A 22208-nucleotide genomic window follows, 5' to 3' on the forward strand; every position below is an offset into this window, starting at 1 on the left:
AGTTTTTTGGCATAGGGTTTCCAGCGCTGGAACTTGCTGGTTGTTGAGTGGAGCTGGGTCTTAGTGTTGAGATGGAGATCTCTGGGAGAGCTTTTGCCACTTGATATTATGTAAAGCTGGGAGGTCTCTGGTGGACCAATGTCCTGAACTTGGCTCTCCCACCTCGGAGGCATAGGCCTGACACCTGGCCGGAGCACAAAGACCCTGTCAGCCACACGGCTCAGAAGAAAAGGGAGAAAAAAAGAAAGAAAGAAAAATAAAATAAAATAAAATAAAATAAATTAAAGTTATTAAAATAAAAGATAATTATTAAAATTTTTTTAAAAATGGACAGACATAACCCTAGGACAAATGGTAAAAGCAAAGCTATACAGACAAAATCTCACAAAGAAGCATACACATACACACTCACAAAAAGAGAAAAAGGAAAAAAATATATATATTGTTGCTCCCAAAGTCCACCGCCTCAATTTTGGGATGATTCGTTGTCTATTCAGGTATTCCACAGATGCAAGGTACATCAAGTTGATTGTGGAGATTTAATCCGCTGCTCCTGAGGCTGCTGGGAGAAATTTCCCTTTCTCTTCTTTGTTCACACAGCTCCTGGGGTTCAGCTTGGGATTTGGTCCCACCTCTGCGTGTAGGTCGCCTGAGGGTGTCTGTTCCCCGCCCAGACAGGACGGGGTTGAAGGAGCGGCTGATTAGGGGGCTCTGGCTCACTCAGGCCGGGGGTGAGGGAGGGGTATGGAATGCAGGGCGAGTCTGCGGCGGGCAGAGGCCGGCGTGAAGTTGCACCAGCCTGAGGCACGCCGTGCGTTCTCCCGGGGAAGTTGTCCCTGGATCATGGGACTCTGGCAGTGGCAGGCTGCACAGGCTCCCAGGAGGGGTGGTGTGGATAGCGACCTGTGCTTGCACACAGGCTTCTTGGTGGCTCCAGCAGCAGCCTTAGCATTTCATGCCAGTCTCTGGGGTCTGCGCTGATAGCCGCGGCTCGCACCCATCTCTGGAGCTCATTTAGGCGGTGCTCTGAATCCCCCCTCCTCGCACACCCCAAAACAATGGTCTCTTGTCTCTTAGGCAGGTTCAGACTTTTTCCTGGACTCCCTCCCGTCTAGCTGTGGCGCACTAGCCGCCTTCAGGCTGTATTCAAGCAGCCAACCCCAGGCCTCTCCCTGGGATCTGACCTCTGAAGCCCGAGCCTCAGCTCCCAGCCCCCACCCACCCCGGCGGGTGAGCAGACAAGCCTCTCGGGCTGGTGAGTGCTGGTTGGCACCAATCTTCTGTGCGGGAATCTCTCCGCTTTGCCCTCTGCACCCCTGTTGCTGCGTTCTCCTCCGTGGCTCTGAAGCTCCTCCTCTGCCACACCCCCACCCACCCACCCCCCGTCTCCTCCAGTGAAGGGGCTTCCTAGTGTGTGGAAACTTTTCCTCCTTCACGGCTCCCTCCCAGTGGTGCAGGTCCCGTCCCTATTCTTTTGTTTCTGTTTTTTCTTTTTTCTTTTGCCCTACCCAGGTACGTGGGGAGTTTCTTGCCTTTTGGGAAGTCTGAGGTCTTCTGCCAGTGTTCAGTAGGTGTTCTGTAGGAGTTGTTCCACATGTAGATGTATTTTTGATGTATTTGTGGGGAGGAAGGTGATCTCCACGTCTTACTCTTAGGCCATCTTCAAGGTCTCCTCATTCCTTTTTTGATGTTCCAGTCTTAGGGAGTTCATTTGCTTGGCAGTTAGTGGCTGGAAACATGTATTTAAAGCTTTTGAGAGGATACAATGCACCAGGGAGATTTTTATAATAACTATAAGCAGATCAATTCCCAATGTTTGGAGTGCACTTGGGAGCCATGGTCCCCAAGACTGAAACCAATCAGAATCAAATAAGTCAAAAAAAGACCCCATCAAAGGAGTCATCTTCTAAAGCCAAGTGGCTTACTCAGTGATCTTATGTATCTGAGTTTCAACTTCCCCAAAAGTCTTAATCCAGGTGCAGCAGGTAGTGTTGGCCACAGCCCAGACACCTCCTTAATCAGCTAAAAGATAATCAAGGAGTATTGTATTAATAAGAACAACCTTGGCCAGAGAGTCCAAAGACTTTTGCTGGGCAGCTAATGGCTTAGCAATAGAATCTGCATTATCATCAAGGGTTAAGGAGCAGTTTCAGGAAGATGGAGGGAGGAGAGAAATAGGTGAGGGAGATTAAGAGGTACAAAATAAATGAATCACAAGTATGAAATGTACAGTGTGGGGAATATAGTCAATAACTATATAATACATTTGTATAGTGACATATTGTAACTAGACTTATCATGGTGATCATTTTGAAATGCATAGAAATATTGAATCACTATGTTGTGCACTAGGAACTAACATCATGTTGGTCAATCATATTTCAAAGCAAACTCATAAAAAGAGATCAGATTTGTAGTTACCAGAGGCAAGGAGTGGGAGAAGTAGGAAATGAATGAAGGCAGTCAAAAGGTATAAACTTTCAGTTAAAAAATAAATAAGTACTACAGATGTAATGTATAGCAAGATAAATATAATTAACATTGCTGTATGTTACATATGAAAATTGTTAAGAGAGTAAATCCTAGGAGTTCTCATCACAAGGAAAAAATATTTTCTTCTATTTCTTTAATTTTATAGCTATATGAGATGATGGATGTTTACTAAAGTTAGTGTGGTAGTCATTTCATGATGTATGAAGGTCAAGTCATTATGCTATACATCTTTTTTTTATTGGAGTGTAATTGATTTACAATGTTGTGTTAGTTTCTGCTGTGCAGCGAAGTGAATCAGCTACATGTATACATATATCCCCTCCTTCTTGGACCTCCCTGCCCCTCCCCCCATCCCACCCATCTAGGTCTTCACAGAGCACCGAGCTGAGCTCCCTGTGCTATACAGCAGGTTCCCACTAGCTATCTATTTTACACATGGTAGTGTATTTATGTCAAATCTGTACAGTGCTGTGTGTCAATTATATCTCAATAAGACTAAAGAAAAAAGAGTTAAGGAGAGGTTTCTGATCATCGTCTCCTTCATATCTACTCCTTATCAGGGAACTAGGGCTCTGCTAAAGGCAGTGAACCATGAATCATGAAAAACACTCCTGGTCAGTCCTTTCCAGAATAGTTAGGGACATGTTTAGATAACACAGGAAGCATTGATCACCTGTGCATCAGCCATCTAGGCACTCATAGGTCCAAGGAGAATCATAACCACCACAGAAAAAGATAAATCCTGTTGGGGCACGAACTACTTCCACTAAGGTGGCACTGTTAATGGATTCATTTGTAAGAATTGTTGCATGTGCCCATTCAAGCCAGGGGTCAGTGAAATTTCTCTTAGCCTGAAATAAAAGTTGCTCTAAATTCCAGGGGTTACTCCCCTTATCAACGGCCTGGGAGATACAGATGAGCGTGTATGCCAGAGTAAAAGAAAGGTCAATGCCAGAGTAAAGGAAAGATAAGAAAGGATTTCATGTTTAGTTAAAGTAGGTCTTGATCCATCATTTTGGGTGGAAGCAGTCTACCTCAATGGCAGCTCCTCCTCTTCCTCGTCAATTAGATTTGAAGGTCTCTAGCATTTGTACAGAACCAGATGTCATGTGTAGCCCTTTTATCTGTGTGATGTGTATCCGAGGCTCAAGTCCTGAGGTTTGGCTGCCATCTGGGTAGTGAGGAGGACCTGGTACAGTCCCTTTCAACGAGATTGAAGGGCCATCTTTTTTCTTGTGATTTCAAAGCAGAAGGGTGGGAGAAAATGTGAAACATTTCTTGTGGCCATATATTTGAGGAAACTAGAAGAATTCAGGATTCAGTCTAGTTTACATTTATATAACAAAACCTCAAAGATAATTAACAAGACTAGAATCTAATATCTATAAAGGTACAAACATAATTCTTCTCTCTACACTTTTTCTCAAACATAATCTCAGTAAAACTAATTTGTTTATATTAAATTTGGCCTGATTGTTTATATAAGTGACACAAGGGAAGGCTACAACCCATCCAGAAAACGTACATGCAACAAGAACATATTGATAACCCATACTAAATGACAACTGGACAAAGTCCAGGTATGGATACTCAAAGGGCCCAGAGGAGGAGTTCTGAGGCCTCTGGAGACCAAAAAAAAAAAAAAATTTCCTATAGTGGGTTAAGAAATTTGCAAACAAAAAATGGGGTTTGCCAGAGACCTGGGAAGAACCAAGCCACCATCTTGTTTTTCCCATAGCCCTGTCTGTTCCTTTTTTTTTTTTTCTTGAATTTTATTTTATTTATTTTTTTATACAGCAGGTTCTTATTAGTTATCCATTTTATACATATTAGTGTATATATGTCAACCCCAATCTCTCAATTCATCACACCACCGCCCTCCCCAACCGCTTTACCCCCTTGGTGTCCATGCATTTGTTCTCTACATCTGTGCCTCTATTTCTGCCCTGCAAACTGGTTCATCTGTACCATTTTTCTAGGTTCCACATATATGTGTTAATATACCATATTTGTTTTTCTCTTTCTGACTTACTTCACTCTGTATGACAGTCTCTAGATCCATCCACGTCTCTACAAATGACCCAATTTCGTTCCTTTTTATGGCTGAGTAATATTCCATTGTATATATGTACCACAACTTCTTTATCCATTCATCTGTCGATGGGCATTTATGTTGCTTACATGACCTGGCTATTGTAAATAGTGCTGTAATGAACATTGGGGTGCATGTGTCTTTTTGAATTATAGTTTTCTCTGGGTATATGCCCAGTAGTGGGATTGCTGGGTCATATGGTAATTCTGTTTTTAGTTTTTTAAGGAACCTCCATACTGTTCTCCATAGTGGCTGTATCAATTTACATTCCCACCAACAGTACAAGAGGGTTCCCTTTTCTCCACACCCTCTCCAGCACTTGTTGTTTGTGGATTTTCTGATGATACCCATTCCAACTGGTGTGAGGTGATACCTCATTGTAGTTTTGATTTGCATTTCTCTAATAATTAGTGATGTTGAGCCGTTTTTCATGTGCTTCTCGGCCATCTGTATGTCTTCTTTGGAGAAATGTCTATTTAGGTCCTCTGCCCATTTTTGGATTGGGTTGTTTGTTTTTTTAATATTGAGCTGCATGAGCTGTTTATATATTTTGGAGATTAATTTACAGCCATTGTTTACCCATCTTAATGTCTCTGATTCAGGAACAGATTGTTGCCATGTTACAAGGACATCAGAATGTCAAAAGTCGGGCGATGAGGGGTCATTTTTTGCAGAAGCAGAATGGGCTTCATCCACATGTGCCACAATCTTTATAGATTCTATTGCTCCTGCTCTTGCATGAAAGGCAGCCAGGGCATTTCCCTGGTACTCATGTTCAGTCCTTTTAGTGTGAGCCTCAATTTTGATAACAGACAACATTTTATAGCAGGACACATCAGACTTCCAGGAATTTTACATAATTTCTGGAACACGTATAACATCTATTTATGCAGACAGAACATGAACAAGGCTTAATGTTACTTCCTATTTAGCAATACTTCCCATGTAATTTAATGTATCAAGTAAGCCTAATTAGTTTAACAAATATTTTGGAATGTTCAGGGGCCCTCTGGAAAAATCCCAAAGTTTTTTCCAGGTCAAAAAGACTTCATTTTTGGAATTTGATTTTGGAAGGTTTGTCAAAGATATCAAAAGGTTTGGACACTTGACTAAATAGGATCACAGATCAGTATGAAAAAATACTTAATTATCTAGTTAGCAGATGGAAGAAAATTAAGTTCTAGTTTTACATAAATACACTATGATGTCAAATTTTAATTTTTAAAACCCTCATAGTAACAATGGGATTTTAGTCAGCTTGATTACACAAGGTAAAATTCTTTTTTTTCCTCTTTCTTTCTGTATACATTTAGTCTGTCCTTCATTTTCTTCCCTTCCGTTCTGAAATAACCAGAAATTCTAGTTTAGACAAAATTACTCTCATTTCCCTTAACAAAAATGCATCTTCAGTCTTCATACTTTTCTTAGCCAAAAACACACAACCTACTTTCTTTGCATATGGAGATGTTTTATTTTTTGTTTTCAGTAGCTTTAATTACATTAGTATTCTAAACCTTTCGAAACTTTAATTTCTAGTGAAAATTTAAGAAGTAAACAATCGAAGACTGTCTCTTATACCAGTGTTCTTTAGTTTGACAAATTCGTGAATACATTTCATTATTTCTAGAAACATGCGCTTCTTCACAGTACAATCTTTCAATGTGACAAAAGACATGTTTTCTAAGAGAACCAAATTTATCTTTAGTTTCTCTAAAAAGAAGCCCAAAATAGATAAACCTATGTTCAATAATTAATGTTTCAGTTTCTTTTTAATTTGGACTCTAGGTATTCAATGAATTCCCATCATTTACCTTAATTTAGCAAAACTCTAAGGTTTCAAATTACCAAAAACATTTTAGTCGCTAGTTTTAAGTACATATACCATAAAATATAATTGTTGTTAAAAAGTTTATCTATAAACTCTTATCCCATTACACCTATCTAAATCATATGCTCCTAAAAGTGGTTTATATTATCTACAAAAACTTCATCATACCTATTTTTCTTGCTGACAAATTTGTAAATCAAGGTAGAATAAAAGTGTTATATTTAATGCTGGTAACTCTAAAGACATGTCTGTTTTAATTAAACCAACAAACAAACTAGATTTTATTTATGAAAGATTAACCTTAGATCATGTGAACTTAAAAAAAAAATTGGGTTAGTCTCTATATTCTGAGAGTTGTGGAATACCCAACCCTTAATTTATATAAGCACTTGACTTTTAACCCAATTAAATACAGCTCTTTTACAAATTAATTTTAGCAACACCAGCCAGAGGTAAAAAATATCACACATCTACAACATACATATATAGATACACATAGACAGATGCAAATAGAAATCTTATAGCTACTAATATTTGTGGAGAAGACACTTAATTTCTTTTTTTAATCTGCCCAATTTCCAAATACTTCTTCCTCCTTTTTTTCTGATGAGAAACATTTGCATTTCAAAGAATGGCTCTTAGGTCCTAGAGAAAATGAGGATAGAAAAGGCACAGAGAAGGTATCCAGGTTTTCTCCAAGATGGAGTTTGGGGAGTGTATTTGCAGGACAATTCTGTTTCTAATATCCCAATATTTACAACTATTTTGAGATGAATAGAGGAGGTTTGGGGATTGACAAAAAAGAACTGATGCACCCATCCACCTATTGTTGGAATGTCTCCTTCCCTCTGGATACATTTAGCTAAGGGGAGAACCCTAAAAAAAAACTCCTAGCAGGCCCTGAATAACAGCTTCCAGTTTGGCCACATTTCTGATCATAAAGTTATTAAATCCTTTCAAATATCTTGTCATGCTTTAGTTGGAACAAACTGAATATTTCTGGCAGTACTGAACAACCCAATAAATTTTAACTTTAGTTTCCCCTTGGCTGTTTAAGGGAATAATGTAGCAGTTTACCAGAAAAGCCCTCAGAATTTTGTCAACTTCATTCATTTCCTACTTCTCCCACTCCTCGCCTCTGGTAACTACAAATCTGATCTCTTTTTATGAGTTTGCTTTGATATATGATTGACCAACATGATGTTAGTTCCTAGTTCCTATAGGCCCCCGAGGGGCCTATATTGGGGCACTTAAGTTGATGTTGAAGAATTTGCGAAGGGCCTTTGAGGAGAATCTTTTTTCCAGTGTTTCTTTCAGTTGATTACAATTGAGGCATCAATTTCTGGGCCAGTGTTTTGATGACCGCCTAGTAGGGTGTAATGGGGGATGCCTAGGTGTTGTTTTAAATACCTTTAGTGTCTTTAATTTTTCATTAGCCTTTACAACCAATCTTTTTTTTTTTTTTTTAGTTCATTTAATACATGTGCCATGGCTAAAGTGTGTGTGTTTGTGTGTGTGCATGTGCATATGTGTTTCTCATGGGAGATGAGGCTGTTAGAGACAGTATTAGCACATTACTTTGAACACATTGCTTTGTGCAAAAATGATCCCATCTGTGGGAGATTCTGACAGAGAAGTGACTTAGAGGGAAAGTAACAACATGGTAGCGGCAAAAAAATGCAAAAGATGGTGGCACAGGGACTTATGTTCCTGATGAGAAATTCATTGAAGTATCAAGAGGCATAGTAATGAGGCAGGGTGATGTCATGAGGAGGCAACAGAACATTCTGCAGGCCAAGGCTGGCATCCCAGATCAGACACTTTACAGCTGACTGAAATCAGAACCAATTGCCAAATGTATCTGAGCCCGTTTCCTTATGTGTAAAGTGAAGGTGATATCACCAAAGTAAAGCATTGCTGCAAAAATGACAGAGACTGCACTTTCTAGGTACTTAATAAATACTGTTTGATGATGATGATTAGTAATTCTCAGTTTCCTCTGATTGACTGTAAGTTCCATGAATGGAAGAAACGCATTGATTTCCCTGCTGTATTGAGAGCATCTAGCACAGGGCAGGGCGCATATTAAGAATCTCGTAGCTATCTGATATATAATGCATGAGTGAACGAATAATTGGGACAGAAGTAGACAGCAGCAAAAACAAATGGGGTTAGGGAAGAGATGTTGTGGCAGCATCTCCAGGTGAATAAGAACATGGGCTTTGGAAAGAGAACTGGCTTTGAATATCAGCAATGCCTCTTAACAGGCTACAGGCTTTCATGAGGATCATAATCCCTCCCTAATGGGTTGTGGTGATGAAATGAAGAGCTATATGTAAAGGGCCCTGCACTGGGCATGCACAGAGTGCACACGCGAGCACTGACTGTACAACCAATCTTTTAATGAAACTATTTTGAAATTTCAAAAACTTTTGGAGGCTTCATCATGCTAATTAAAATAGGTATTCAATTCTGTTTGATTTAGGAGCTCTTGCTTTTAAGTGCACTTTTTAAATGAACTTATCTTTTTGGAATTTTCCTCATAATGACTGTTGTAATTCTAGATTGTTTTTAATAAAATCTTGCCATCTTGTTAGAGATCTTCAGCTTCCAGGACTATAGTTTTTAAACACAAAGTAAGCAAGTATGCCAGAAGGTGACACACACAACTCTTTGGATATAAAGAATCCCATTTCTTTAGCTAGGCCTTTGGGTTTCTTAGAGCCATACACATAATCTGGGGAGTGAAGAAAGAACTGAACCTGCAGGTCCCAAAAAATGGGGACTGCAGAATGATTCCAAATAAATGGGGAACTAGAGCTGCCACCAACAGTTCCCAACATGGAATCTGGGGATCTGGGGACAAACCCCACAGGGGTTTCTTTTGGTTTTCCAGGTACCCACTTAGCAATAGCCTTTAGCTGCACAAAACAAGACAAACACCTTAATGTATTAGCAGTAAGTAAGAGATGTTACTGTGTCCTGGCCAGAAGATGGCCCTGTGCACACCCCACCAATTCCCATGGAACCTTGGATTGGGGAAAGGATTGGACCAGCAAACCCCAAAGAGTGGGGACTGTAGTCTAATTCCACACCTATGGAGAGCTCCAGCTGTCCGCAGCACCTCCCAACATGAAACCTGGGGAAGGATTCCAAACAAACAGAGAACTGCAGACCAAACTATCAGCAGTGTCCAATGTGGAATCCAGGGACAGAGCTAAGGGCTGGATTTTCCCAGTTCTGGGAATTGTGGTCTGAAAAGTTAGGGGCTGGGCTGTAGGCAGAAGCATCCGCCAGCTCAGTTGGGCTCTGGGTAGAATCATCTACAAGCTCAAGCTGACCTGTCCTGTAGAGGAAAGTCAATTAGATTGGGAGCTTGAATGCAAAAAAAGCAAAGCTAACCACAGAGGAACTCGCCAACCTCCCTCAGAAACAGTGAGAAAGGCAGTGAACTCAAAATTGTTCACGGGGTACCATGCCTGAATGTTCTGAAAGCCATCAGAAGTTCACTTTGGATCCCACTACTGCCACCAATCTGTTAAAAAACAAAATTTGACCAAGTAAATTTGAAGGTCTAATTGGCTTTGTTCAAGGATTCATGAATCAGTCAGTATCCTGTCCAATAAATAGAAGGGCTCTCCAAGGGGTTGTACAAAATGGCAGGTTTTTAGGCAGTAGGAGGGTTGGGCAAGGATGTTATTAGCAAAAGACAAGAAAGAATTGTTTCAGGCCAGGTCATCATTTTGTGGGGGAAGGGAACAGCAGGGGTCTTATTATGCAGATCACCTCACTAAGTGCTGATCAGGAAATTTCGGATTGTCTACTTAAAGGTTCCATTCCTGGGAGAGGTTGGAATTGCAATTAAGTCTTGCTTTGCTCTTGTGGGGGCAAATGACTCCATTTGGACTTGTTATTTCTGGCTTTTAACAAAACCAGTAGTATTTTGTTACAGCAGCCCTAGCAGACTAATACATTTAAGGCCTATCTTCCTCCACTAGACTCTGAACTCCATAAGGACTGAGAATATGTCTATATTTCACCACCAAATTCTCAGTTCAATGTCTGGCTCCAAGCAGGAGGCAATAAGCCAATATATCTTTGTTTAATTCATGAGTTAATGAATAAGTGAATAAATGAGGCAGGGTTATGTTCATTTCAGGCTGAAAGCTCTCCCTCTTCCAGATTCTTCAATGCTCTGTGAGATTAACAGCAGACATGTTGAGTAAATATTTATTTAGGGAAGGCAGGAACATCCCAGAAAACAAGAACCCAATAAGTGTCACATTCTAGACCATTGAAAGAGTCTGAAATGAGTGACTTCAGTGCAGAAATATTGGGAGCTTAGGAGTGAGAATCCCACAAGGGGTGCTTAGTGGTCTGCTACCCTCCCATGCAGTGTGAGTACCCACAGTAGCACAGTGTAGACATGCATGGGCACTATGCTACAGGAATCCCTCAGCTCCCCTCCAGGATCTTGGAATAATGCCTCAGAACAGGGACTCCAAACCTGGCATTGGGTCCCAAGAAGATGCTATGGTTCCAAAGAACCACCTGCGTGCGTTCTAGGGTCAGACGTCCCATATTCCCAACACCAGGAGTCTCAAATTAGTCTTTTTTTGGGGGGAGCTGTGGAGGGATGTGGACCATATTTAAAGTCTTTATTGAATTTGTTACAATATTGCTTCTGTTTTATGTTTTGTTCTTTTGGCCCAGAGGCGTGTGGAATCTTAGCTCCCCAACCAGGGATCGAACCTGCACCCCCTGCGTTGGAAGGTGAAGTCTTAACCACTGGACTGCCAGGGAAGTCCCTCAAGTTAGTGTTCAGGGGTCCCAGAAAGCCAGATGCTATCCAGGTGCTCATGAGAACTTTCTAGATTGGTGCAAATTGGCCCTCTTAGAAAAGTCTAATGGCCCCATGAAATGTACCTGGAGTTACAGGGTCTCTGGGAGTCCACACATGTCTTTGCCTGCGTAGAGACTATGTGGGTGCTGAATTGAGGGGCGAGAACATCCTTAACCCTCCCCAACAGTATCTCTCTCCATTACTAGGTGGCTAAATGCCTAAAATCCTGTCACTCACATCACTCCTTAGACGCAGCATTACTATACCTGGTTACTTTAAAAAAATGAACCCTATGCCACCAATTGCTCTATATTTTCAGTCATTAACATCTTACTCTGAATTAGTTCACCCACTGTTTCCTCCAGGTGAGATTGACCTGGGTTGGGTCAGAATGGGGGAAAGAGGGAAAAGGTATATATAGGGGAAACAGATCTTGAATATAAATCCTGTCAACTTCACAGTTTTTCTAGGGCTCAGGCTCAGACCTTGACCACAGGCCCCTACATGCCTGGCTACACCATGAGTCATGCACATGGTGATTTTGACTATTCCCATGGCAGCGAGCGAGGGGAATACCGGGTTGTGGCAGCTCTCTGGCTGTAGAAGGTAAGGAGGAGCAATAAAATGTCGATGTCGTTTCCTTTATTCTGAACAGTTGCTCCCTTTTCCCCATGGCCCATAAATGATTGATCCACCTAAACTGGAGAAGGTTTCTGCCTCCTGTAAAGTTTGATCCTGGAGGCGGGTATTTTTTAATCCGGCAAGTGTCAGATAATTGGAAGGGTGGAGTCACACTGTAAACCCTGACACACCTTTGTCAGGACTTGTTTGGAAGCAAAGAACTGAAAGAAACAAGGGCAAGAGAAGAAGTGAACATTTTTGAAAGATCACTCAGCTCTAACACACCTTGGCTGGGTCTGGATAAAAAAAAGTGGGAACAGCAAACGTCTAGAAGAAAACGTCAGGGGAAGAAGGAGAGAGGGGGCATTTACTCAAAGTTGTTTCTGATTCCTTCAACACCTCAAACTAGGTAAGTAATAGGAATTTGACTGTTTTCTCTTCTTGTGAGATTTTAATTTGAGGTTTGCCACTGAGAACTTCAATGTTTGTCAGAGAATCTGAGATGACATTATTTAGTTTCCAGTGTTATGGTTGAAGTGATTAATTGATCATAAATGATTACTTTGGCTTATGTGTTCTATTTTTCGCGTAGGTCTTTTTTTTTTTTTTTTTTTTTTGATTGATTGATTGATTGCTGTGTTGGGTCTTCGCTTCTGGGCGAGGGCTTTCTCTAGTTGTGGCAAGCGGGGACCACTCTTCATCGCGTTGCGCGGGCCTCCCACTATCGCAGCCTCTCGTTGCGGAGCACAGGCTCCAGACGCGCAGGCTCAGCAATTGTGGCTCACAGGCTTAGTTGCTCCGCGGCACGTGGGATCCTCCCAGACCAGGGCTCGAACCCGTGTCCCCTGCATTAGCAGGCAGATTCTCAACCACTGCGCCACCAGGGAAGCCCCTAGGGTAGGTCTTTTAAAGGAACAACAAGTTTTGTCAGTGAAGAAAAAGGCCAGTTAAGATAAAGTGAGCTCCAGTGGCCAGATTTCTTTGGTATTGTTTTCAGTATTAAATTGTGTTAAATTGTTTTATTTAGAATATGATGAGTTTATAACTCCTTCTCTCTCAATCAGTTTCTCTCTCCCCACCCTCCTCTACTTCCCCTCTCTCCCCTTGACAGCAGAGGGCAGCTCAGAGGTGAAGTTAAAGTGTAGGTGAGTTGGGGCTTCTAGAAGCAGCCCCTGAGAACTAAGAACCAAAGTGCTGCCCGGGTGTCTGTGCTGGCAGGTTCTGATAAAGCTCAAGGGGCTGGGTGAATACTGCTGTATATCGCGCTTGACAATTACTGCCCCGAATCTAAAGTAAAGTGGATTATCTGAAATGATATAATTAATCCAGGAACTTCCTGGAGGCAAACTTGGAACAAGAAAAAAAAAAAAAATCTGTCTTACTTTTACTGGCCAATTTGGGCCAAAAGAAATTCATTTTGGGGTGAGAATTACCAGTTTAGGTATCTCACTGGACCACATTAACTGGTAACTGACAAATTACCACTTTACTTTTTGAAGTGTAGGCAAAGCCTCTGGCACCTCACTTCTTTTGAGAAGCAGTCAATTAGTAGCCTTAAGAGTTGGATTTGTTCTGTTCATAAAATGTAGTGAGTGAGATTTTTTAAAGAAATTTATTTGGGAAGGAGAATTGTTTCTTCTTACACTCACATGCTTTCTCTTAGAGCTAAGGCACAGATCAAAGTCGGAACTAAACTAAAGCACATGTCCAGCCCCCCATGGAGCCCTTCCGAGAATCAGAGGGGGCTTGCTTTACTCTCAGCCCCTTCAAAACGCTCACACAAATCTGATCAGAGTTTACATGGGGGCAGTTAAAGCAAGGAGTCCTGCTTCAAGCTTGGATAGAAACCCAGATTGGTGAAACCCATTGGACCTAAGGACTAACCACATTCTTAAATTATGCCTGACCAAAAGAAGTTTGCATCTGTCTGGTTTGGCTTATTTGCCATTGTTAGCGGAGGCAGGATTTAACCAAACATGGCTCGAAACAAGCGGCATGATCACAAAGCCAGGGCCCAAGCCCACTCACCCCTGGGTTATGAAAACGGAGGATGCCAAATGCAGCAAGCTGGAGACCCGTTGCTGGGGAGGCATGGGGGTGGGGTGGCGTGGAGACAGAAGCCTCTGAAACAGTTAACTCTAGGGCATGGGTATTCATACCCCCTGCAAACTGCTTGCCCCTCCTCTGTTAACAGAGCAATAGCTAGTGGGTGGTTTTCCCACACTTTGGTTATTTCGTTGTTTTGTTTTACAATGTAAAGTATGCAGAGATTGGAAAGTAGAAAAACACTTAGCTTCTCTATTCCCTTCTTTGTGTCAAAGACCAAGTGTTTCATGAGTTGTTATAATAAGAAGGTCAGTGAGATGGTATTCTTTTGGTATCAGCGGTTTGTGCCTAGGTTACACCCCATCCTCAATGGAATAGTTTTAGGTGGATGTGACATCATTTAAATGAAGGGGAAAGGAAAAAACCTCATAAAAGTAGAAAAATGATTTTGAATTGTGTTTTCTTACATAAGAAAATGACACAGGATCATTTTTACATCTTCAAAAGAACATTAAGTATGAAATAGCCACAAAGCAGCCCCTTAGAACTACGGATGGAAATTAACATAATTTTGGAATTAAGAACTTGAATGACCTGCTTATCCTCGGTTCTAGTTAAGTGGCTCAAACATCCAAGAAGTTTAAAATTATGCTACTTGACTGTGCTTCCATTAAGTAGTGCTTTTGGAGGAAGGTGTACGGATGAGCACTGCTGGGAGAGGCAGGCTCAGACACATGCCTGGGCATGTAACTTTCCTTTCCCTTAAGTTACACTTTTAAAAACTATCGGCACTTAAAATATTTGAAAAGGAAGTCCTGTGGGAAAACTATAGGCCCCATGGGATGATCCCTGTCCAGATTTGTGCCTCAACCCATCATTTTCCTTTGATAACTCACAGAAAGCTTCCTCCTACCTTTGGTTTAAAGGAATCCACCTCCCAAAACATCTCTGCCATTTCAGACTATCAATCTGGGAAAGAGCTTTGGCAAAGTCAGCAGAGCTCCGTCCTGTGTATTTCAGGCCCAAGAAATCATTGTGTTAAGGCCATGGGATGCAGCCATTTAGGGGCTGCAGGCTGAGAGAGAGGCAAGAACCAATCTACCTGCACCCACCTAGGGGGCCTTCTATCCCAGAGCACCAGTCAGTGAAGAGCCCCCAGGCCCTGGAGGGGGGCATCTGATTTCTTAGCAGGCTGTCTCCTCACACCCTCTGGAAGTTAGGGAACTCTTGGCTTTTTGCTGCAGATCTTAAGGCTTCATCATTGGGACCTAAGAAAAAGACGGGGATACCTAGAAATGTCTGTTATATCTCTGGGTACAGAAAGAGCAAGAAAACACTTGCCAGTTTTGCTGCCTAGACGCTGAGACTCTTAAATGGAGTGGAGCTGTCTGCCTTGATGGCTACAAGTGGAAACAACCCAGCCAAACCCAAATGTATAGCTGCCGGCAGCAACTTTCATTAAAGGATCATAGTAAGCAATAACTTGTGGGAAGTTAAAGTTTCCACGGATTGTTATAAACAGTTCCTTTCAGGATAAGATTGCATATCAATTCAGGTGCCATCCTAGGTGGCTCCCCACCAGCAGCCAGGGGCGTTTGAACGTTTGATCTCCAAAATACCTCCTGCTTCACAGCTAATGACCAATGGGGGGGGGGGGGAAGGAGAGGGATTTCAGAGGTACCAAAGGCAATTAATGCTTAAACAAAGGATTTCAGAGAGCGTGTCAGGTTATAGGTAGGTTGGTGTGACATAAGTCCTACAGGTAATAGCTGGAATGCAGACACAGGCTAGGTTTGGCCCTCTAATGAGGCTGGACTCCATTGTTAAATTGCTTATGGAGCCCCTGCTCTTTGGCTCTGGGAAACATACCTGCAAAGAACTGTGTCGTCTCAGATGCAGCCAGGAGTTTTTCCATGATGCCTCATTCCTTGCTGCATTTTAAAAACTCTGATGAGCAAAAAGTTGGCACATTCAGTCAGGCCCTGACGCTAAGTGTGTGGATCTTGGTGAATTTCCCTGGGTAGTTGACCAGTTGGTCTTGTGCGGTCTTGATTTTCAGTGGGAAAGTCACCCAGGGCTGCACTAGGGCTTTGGTCGGCCCTAGATAATTTTGCCTTTGTGGATGTCCTGCCTCCAGGAAAAAAACAAGCAACGACAACAACAACAACAAAAAAACCTGCATTGAAAGAATATAATCCAGGTTGGATTGTGTTCATTTTTCCTTTCGATTATAAAAAGAAGTTCAAACATTTTTGTGGGTCCCTGAAAGTATGACGGCGCTAGGCACTGTGCCCATTGCACCTAATGGATAAGTAGACCCTAAGGTCACCAGGCAGGAGAAAAAGACTAAAAGTGTTCAAGAAAGGGTTGTCCTGGGCAGAAGTAGCTTGCTCCAGAATTCTAGAATCCAATTTGAACTGCATCCAAAAAATGAACTAGGAGGAAGGGAAGGTTGGGGGGCTGGGAGGAGAGAACCACAGGGAAAGCCAGATTTCAAGTCCCTGCAGAACCTGAGACTGGGAACTACAGCCAAACGCACCCAGTTGGTCAGGGATCCTTGCCATGGTCTCCTGTGTGTTCAAGCCTGAATCACGCTCCTCCCCCACCCCCCAGCCCGGCCCCACCCCTTAAGTCAGCCTTGCCTCATCTCATCCAGGCTTCAGGACACAGCGGACAAGATCTCAATGATTTTTCTACCCAGAACACATAGTAAGAGTGAAGGGAGAACATAGATGACATGTACAAATATTTTCCTATGTATTTCAATAGATTTTACACTGATTTTCTTCATGTTTTCACTACTTATGTCTGTAAATAAGCATAGTAGGGCTGGTGTGTTACAAAGAGAAAGTTTCATGTTGTAAGAAGTGTAAAGTTCCACACAAGTATGACCATTATGATTTTTTTCCTGATTTGAATCCATCAAACATCATTCTCACATCTGAACTCTAAATAATGAAGCATGAATGTCTTGTATTCGTAGAGCTCCATATAGAACACTGAACATTATGGGATACATCAAAACGAATTAGTTGAAAGCACCATGTGCTTTGACAGATATCCTTCAGCTATGTGTTACTTGGGCAAAAAGCGGAAGTTTTATAGTCAGGGCACCAGATCTTCTATGTAAGACCTTTAACATTCAGCAGGGGGCAGCCTGCTCAATTAGACCTTAAAAAAAAAAAACAGATCCCAATACAAAGGAATAGAATCCAAGGTGGAACTACTAAATTACTCTCTCACTGATACAGGAAGTGGGAATTACTCGTTAAAAAATATACACACAAAAGAATTATGCTTCAAATTCTAGGAATCAAGTTTTGAATTCAAGTTTGAATTCTAGGAATCAAATCACCATTATTCAACATAGTTTTGGAAGTCCTAGCCATGGCAATCAGAGAAGAAAAAGAAATAAAAGGAATCCAAATCGGAAAAGAAGAAGTAAAGCTGTCACTGTTTGCAGATGACATGATACTATACATAGAGAATCCTAAAGATGCCACCAGAAAACTACTAGAGCTAATTAATGAATCTGGTAAAGTTGCAGGGTACAAAATTAATGCACAGAAATCTCTTGCATTCCTATACACTAATGATGAAAAATCTGAAAGAGAAATTAAGGAAACACTCCCATTTACCACTGCAACAAAAAAAATAAAATACCTAGGAATAAACCTACCTAGGGAGACAAAAGACCTGTATGCAGAAAACTATAAGACACTGATGAAAGAAATTAAAGATGATACAAACAGATGGAGAGATATACCATGTTCTTGGATTGGAAGAATCAATATTGTGAAAATGACTATACTACCCAAAGCAATCTACAGATTCAATGCAATCCTTATCAAATTACCAATGGCATTTTTTACGGAACTAGAACAAAAAATCTTAAAATTTGTATGGAGACACAAAAGACCCCGAATAGCCAAAGCAGTCTTGAGGGAAAAAAACGGAGTTGGAGGAATCAGACTCCCTGACTTCAGACTATACTACAAAGCTACAGTAATCAAGACAATATGGTACTGGCACAAAAACAGAAATATAGATCAATGGAACAGGATAGAAAGTCCAGAGATAAAGCCACGCACCTATGGTCAACTAATCGATGACAAAGGAGGCAAGGATATACAATGGAGAAAAGACAGTCTCTTCAATAAGTGGTGCTGGGAAAACTGGACAACTACATGTAAAAGAATGAAATTAGAACACTCCCTAACACCATACACAAAAATAAACTCAAAATGGATTAGAGACCTAAATGTAAGACTGGGCACTATAGAACTCTTAGAGGAAAACATAGGAAGAACACTCTTTGACATAAATCACAGCAAGATATTTTTTGATCCATCTCCTACAGTAATGGAAATAAAAACAAAAATAAACAAATGGGACCTAATGAAACTTAAAAGCTTTTGCACAGCAAAGGAAACTACAAAGAAGATGAAAAGACAGCCCTCAGAATGGGAGAAAATATTTGCAAACGAATCAGTGGACAAAGGATTAATCTCCAAAATATATAAACAGCTCATGCAGCTCAATATTAAAAAAACAAACAACCCAATGCAAAAATGGGCAGAAGACCTAAATAGACATTTCTCCAAAGAAGATATACAGATGGCCACGAAGCACATGAAAAGATGCTCAACATCACTAATTATTAGAGAAATGCAAATCAAAACTACAATGAGGTATCACCTCACACCAGTTAGAATGGGCATCATCAGAAAATGTACAAACAACAAATGCTGGAGAGGGTGTGGAGAAAAGGGAACCCTCTTGCACTCTTGGTGGAAATGTAAATTGATACAGCCACTATGGAGAACAGTATGGAGGTTCCTTAAAAAACTAAAAATAGAATTACCATATGACCCAGCAACCCCACTACTGGGCATATACCCAGAGAAAACTATAATTCAAAAAGACACATGCACCCCAATGTTCATTGCAGTAGTATTTACAATAGCCAGGTCATGGAAGGAACCTAAATGCCCATCGACAGACGAATGGATAAAGGAGATGTGGTACATATATACAATGGAATATTACTCAGCCATAGAAAGGAATGAAATTGGGTCATTTGTAGAGACGTGGATGGATCTAGAGACTGTCATACAGAGTGAAGTAAGTCAGAAAGAGAAAAACAAATATTGTATATTAATGCGTATATGTGGAACCTAGAAAGTGGTACAGATGAACCAGTTTGCAGAGCAGAAATTGAGACACAGAAGTAGAGAAAAAATGTCTGGACACCAAGAGGGGAAAGTGGCAGGGGTGGGGGGTGGTGGTGGGATGAATAGGGTGATTGGGATTGACATGTATACACTGATGTGTATAAAATGGATGACTAATAAGAACCTGCTGTATAAATACATTATTTAAATTTAAAAAAAACAGAGGTTATGAATTTTTTATTGTTGTGGCTGGATTATGGGAACAGGGATATTCATTGTCCCATTCTCCCTGTTTGTATATATTTTCCATTATAAAAAGTTAAGTAAAGTTGAAAGCAACTTAAATCTTTATCAGTGGGGAATGAGATAAATTATGGTGTCTCCATTCAATTAAAAAAAAAAAAAAAAAGATCCCAATACAAAGGAGTAGAATCCAAGGTGGAACTATTAAATTACTCTCTCACTGATACAGGAAGTGGGAATGACTCTTGTTAAAAAATATACACACGAAAGAATTATGCTTTGAATTCTAGGAATCAAGTTTTGGTTCTCAGCTTGAATAGTAGGGACCTATACTTATGAAAAGTGATGGTCATAGACATGGTTATTCATGGTTTCTGGCTTTTTCCGTAGGTGGCGATGGTATGGATGTAACCAAGAAGAACAAACGAGATGGCACTGAAGTCACTGAAAGAAGTAAGAGCACGATACGTGTCATTATAAAAGTAAAAAAATTTTTGGAAAGAGTAAATAATTTATTCCTAATTCTACCACAACTACTGTATCTTCTTTTCTATTTCTTATGTTTTTGTTTTTAGTTTTTTTCTTAGCTTTTTCTTTTTGCTTTTTTTCCCCACTGTATCATTTTAAATGTTTTCCTAAATAGACTATTTCTTCCTATAAGAAGCCTTTTGTTGATTTTTTTAACACACTTGTAATCAAAATGTGTTCTGCTTTTTCTTCAAAGATGAAAACCACCATTTCTATGTTACCGTTTTTATGACCAGCATTTTTAATGGTTTCATAATATCCTGTTGAATGAATTTGCAACAGCTTATTTAACCATGTTCTTTTTTAGGGATACAGGGCAACAGAAATCCAAAAGAATAATATCCCCATTATTGCAGGGACAAAGTTGGAATCACACTGGTGTCACAGTTGCAATCTACACTGAAAACTGAAAAGAGACACATTTCTTTTGTGAAACTGCCCAACTAATAAACTCAGAGACATTTAAAATATCCCCTTAGCAGCTCTAACTCTTTCATTTATCCTGTGACTTTCATATATTGCCAATAAAAAATTCTGGCTCCACAGACTTGGAACTTTAGCTTAAGAAAGAATTTATTTTTATGTGTGATAGAATCCCAAAGGTCCACACAATGAGAGGTTTAGTGAAAGCTCAAGGACTATTATTCAAATCAAGCTGCCATTTTAGTCTGAAAAACCATTTCCTTTTATGCATGGAATGCTGCTTCCGCTCCATTCATAACCCCATGTTGCTGCTAAGACAACCAAACTAATAGGAACACGCAGGGTGAAGAAGGAAAGGGTGAGGGGTGGGCGCAGTAATACCGGTGTGGGATGCAGCAGTTGCCAGCAGCACAAAGTGATGCCCCACCATCTTCTTCATCCTTTTCTCCTTTCACCAACCAAACGTGCATACACAACACGCATATGACTATGCTTGGGCGTGTGCACAAGAAGGGTGCTTTTAGAAACCAGCGACCTTAGCTAGATAGGTGCTCCTTGATGTCCAACCCAGAGGGAGGTAGTGGTTGGTGATGGTCACACAGAATTGGCCCAGTTATGGTTTCGGGAATCTACTCACCTCCCCATGCTGCTGTAGAGGAGAGAGTGATTCAGGAAGGCAAGAGATCTTTCTTCTAATTGGTGTTTTTAAAAAACACCAGAAGCTTTTGTGACCTCTGTAGACTCACCATCACTTGGAGTCTTCTCAATTTCCGGAGGCAAAGGGACTGGTTCTTCAGGTCTGTCTTGGATGTTCATTTGTCCAAGCACCAAATGTGACTTACCGACCCCCTTCCTTCCTATACCTCCTCACACTCAGGGGTGGCCCTGAAGATTTTAGAATGAATTATGATGTCCTAGAGACACCCCCAAATTCATAAAGAGGTTCAAGGTAATTATTCGCATCACAGTGTTATCAGCCAGGATGACGTGCTGGCCTCAGCTGGACTGGGTGACCATTTAGAAGGGACAGTGCAGAGAAAGAGAGTGACTTGAGGGCCTGACCCTCCTTCAAAGGCAAATCCAGGCCTGGACTAGATATAATTGTTATATGAGAGACATTAATGCAAGACAACTCATTGTTCAAATCAGTGGGTAACTACTTTTGGTACCAAAGGGATATAAACGTATTTTCCAGGTACATTAAGCCCTATTGTTATTGCACCTATTTGCTTTTACAGTGGGTCAGATCAAATACCTTAAAGCACAAGTGTATAAAAGTCTATATTGAACCTAATTTAATGTGCCAAACCTGTGAACGATGTGAGACCTTGCCAAAGTACAGAGATTTCAGTACATTACTTAAGATCTCATCTTTTCTTTGTCTTTTTCTAGTTATCACGGAAATGATAACTACAAGACTTACGTCCTTACCACCAAGTAAGTGACCATCTTGAGAGCTTTCTTCTCAGTAAGGCCTGTGTGAAGGGCTCCACATGTAACCTTTTCCATGGGTACTCACTCTCCCGTTGAGCAAGTCCAAAATATCTGAAATCTTTGTTTTTAAACAGCTGTATTGAAATTACCTTATATCCCACAAAATCCACCAGTTCAAAGTGTATAATTCAATGGTTGTTAGTGTATTTACAGAGTCATGCAGCCCCTTTGCAACAATCTAATTTTAGAACATTTCCATCACTCAGAAAAACCTCCACGGCCATTAGCAGTCACTCCCATTCCCATTCCCTTCTCCCCAGCCCCTGAAAACCACAAATCTACTTTCTGTCTCTATACGTTTGCCTGATCTAGACACTAAAATTTCAGAAATCTTATCCAGCCTGGACCTGGGGTGGGAGGAGGGAACCACAGCCAGGCTTCTGTCTGAATCCACTTTTTTCTCAGAAGGTTGTTAGGGTTAGT

The 22208-nt window shown here is 40.9% G+C and overlaps 1 protein-coding gene across 3 annotated transcripts in view; it reads left to right on the forward strand.

Annotated features, from left to right (window-relative positions):
* The first annotated feature begins 11786 nt into the window (after positions 1-11786).
* COL17A1 (collagen type XVII alpha 1 chain) overlaps positions 11787-22208 on the forward strand; it is a 51816-nt gene continuing 41394 nt past the window's right edge. For 2 of the 3 annotated variants that reach the window (XM_082425085.1, XM_082425087.1), the window contains exons 1-3: positions 11869-12286; positions 19731-19793; positions 21684-21728. In XM_082425085.1, the coding sequence (XP_082281211.1) occupies positions 19742-19793; positions 21684-21728 (97 nt within the window). In that variant the 5' untranslated portion in view covers positions 11869-12286; positions 19731-19741. The other variant, XM_082425086.1, reaches the window with a different exon arrangement.

The sequence above is a fragment of the Balaenoptera physalus genome, assembly GCF_965194825.1.
Source record: "Balaenoptera physalus genome assembly, chromosome: 14".
NCBI lineage: Eukaryota > Metazoa > Chordata > Mammalia > Artiodactyla > Balaenopteridae > Balaenoptera > Balaenoptera physalus.